This window comes from Mastomys coucha, unplaced genomic scaffold (assembly GCF_008632895.1).
Source record: "Mastomys coucha isolate ucsf_1 unplaced genomic scaffold, UCSF_Mcou_1 pScaffold23, whole genome shotgun sequence".
Taxonomy (NCBI): domain Eukaryota; kingdom Metazoa; phylum Chordata; class Mammalia; order Rodentia; family Muridae; genus Mastomys; species Mastomys coucha.
In genome coordinates, this window is record NW_022196906.1 from 84,025,129 (window position 1) to 84,027,352 (window position 2,224).

The 2,224-nt window shown below is 50.3% G+C and overlaps 1 protein-coding gene across 1 annotated transcript in view; it reads left to right on the forward strand.

Moving 5' to 3' along the window:
* Ctsh (cathepsin H) overlaps positions 1-1,787 on the forward strand; it is a 21,263-nt gene extending 19,476 nt beyond the window's left edge. The window contains exons 11-12 of the mRNA XM_031344520.1: positions 593-718; positions 1,432-1,787. Coding sequence (XP_031200380.1) covers positions 593-718; positions 1,432-1,507 — 202 coding nt within the window. The 3' untranslated portion in view covers positions 1,508-1,787. The remainder of the gene's footprint in view (positions 1-592; positions 719-1,431) is intronic.
* Positions 1,788-2,224: the final 437 nt, after the last annotated feature.

The window sequence follows — 2,224 nt, forward strand, 5'->3', positions numbered from 1 at the left end:
CCTTCCTCCCTCCCTCCCTCCCTTCCTTTCTTTTCTTTTTTCTTTGTGACAGGGTTTCTCTCTGTAGCCCAGGTTGGCCTCAAACTCACAGAGATTTGCCTGCCTCTGTCTCTAGGATTAAAGACCTATGCCACCACACCCTTTCTTTACATGTACATTGAATCCACTCGTGGCCACTACAGCTTGTCTTCAAGTCCTGGAGTTTTTCACGGAGGCTAAAGGGCAAGCCTACATATTTGTCACAAAGTTCAAGGTAGTTTTTTGAAGGAACACAGAGGCAACAGAGCAGTTGGTTGAATTCTGTTTGGGTACTGTAGCCTCCAGAAGTGTAGCAGGGACTCCTCCCCTGGCTGGGAATCAGAAGTGTGCACTGTGGAGTGTGGCTGGTACTGTGTGGAGGCTACTGAAACAGAGGGGCTGAGAACTGATGAGACTCATTGGCTCCCAGCATGGCTGAGCTGTAACTGATACCCAACACACCACCGTGCCTCCAGTGGGAACCATCTCTACAGCACTAGAGAGCCCTTGTGACAGTCCTTGCCTTTATCATCCCTGTATTACAAGCCTTTATAAATTGCATCTTCTTTTCCAGTACATCCTGTCATAAAACTCCAGATAAAGTAAACCATGCAGTCCTGGCTGTTGGCTATGGAGAGCAGAATGGATTACTCTACTGGATTGTGAAAAACTCTTGGGGCTCCCATTGGGGGGACAACGGGTAAGCACATGTTGCTAATGTCTGGAGGCGCTCCGAGGTGGGAGGCATCACTAGCTCAAACTTAGAGAGTGTACGGGAGTTGGACAGCAAGCTCTAGCCAGTTTAAGGAAAGGAGAACATGAGAATGGAACCTTCACATGCCAAGGCCCTGTTAGTAAGACACCGCCCCGCCCCATCCCCCACCCCCCCCCACCCCTGTCACAGGATCCCAGGTCCCAACAAGTCTGCAAATGACAGGACACTAATTAGCCTAATGAGATCTATACTGAAGATTACTGACAGACCTCAGTGGGACAAAACCAACTTCTGGAAGGGTCCGAGAAATGAAAGCAATGAATTTGTTGCAGTGAGTGGCAGCACCCTGCCCTTTGAATCAGGATGGAGAGAGAGACACACACACCTGAAAAGGAGGGGTTTTGTTTTTAGGAAGTCATAATGGCTGTTAGACTATGTGAAGACCCAGACAGCAGCAAGAAAGGAGCCTCCATCAATTCTGGGGAGAAGTAGGCTATGCAAGGAGAAAAAGGGAGAACTTAGTTACAAAGTGAGGCCAGTCATTTCCTGCTGATAAAATAAACCTGTGGCAGCTGTTCTGTGAAGAAATACAGAGGGCCTAATCTCTCAAGTCAAGTCTTGGTTTGCACCAGAACACTCCAGAAAGTTCTGAGGTGTCGATGCTTCTAGTCGGTCCTCAATCCCTTCTCTCTGCCCAGGTACTTCCTCATCGAACGTGGGAAGAACATGTGTGGCCTGGCTGCCTGTGCCTCCTACCCCATCCCTCAGGTATAAGCCATGGCTGCACAGGCAACTGGTTGGCAGACAAAGGGAGGAACTGGACCTTCAGCGAGAATGCTGTCCTGGAGAAAATTGTGCGGAAATCCACCCAGAGGCCTCCCACTCCTGAGTCTAGACGCCTAAAGACAGTAAAGAAGAACTTGACCAGCAACAAGCCCACCCATGTGACACCATCACCAGCCATACACTTTGAATGAGCTCTCGTCACGTAGTGAGAGCTGCAATGGCTACCTTTTCTACGTTGTATATTCAATAAACTCACAGTGAATACCTCCCTGGGCTGGGCCTAGGCCTCGGATATTCAATTCTATCTCCCTGTACAGGGAAAGCATCACTAGCTTGGAGTATGGTGGGGGGTGCTGGTGCCTGCTAGATGGAGATCCCAGGAGGAAGAGCAGGTTTAGAGATTCTGCTGGTTCCAAACCCCTAGGAGGAAGAATGGAGCAAATAGGCCAGGATGTGGCAGAGCCAGGGCATCCCCAAAACCTCTGCTGTCGCTGGCTCCCAGGAGGGGTGCCCCACGGCTTCCTCAGCAGGCCCTTCTTTGGACAGCCCTTCTAGGCCTGTCCTCTGCATAGCATTCGCCTCTTCCACAAAGCTATTCTGCAGGCCTCTCAGCTCTGGGGGCTCGTCTACAGACAGCTGTAGTGCTGTTCTTTGTCACAGTCTACAAAGCTATCATGGTACTTGGGCCTCCTGAGAGCTAACAAC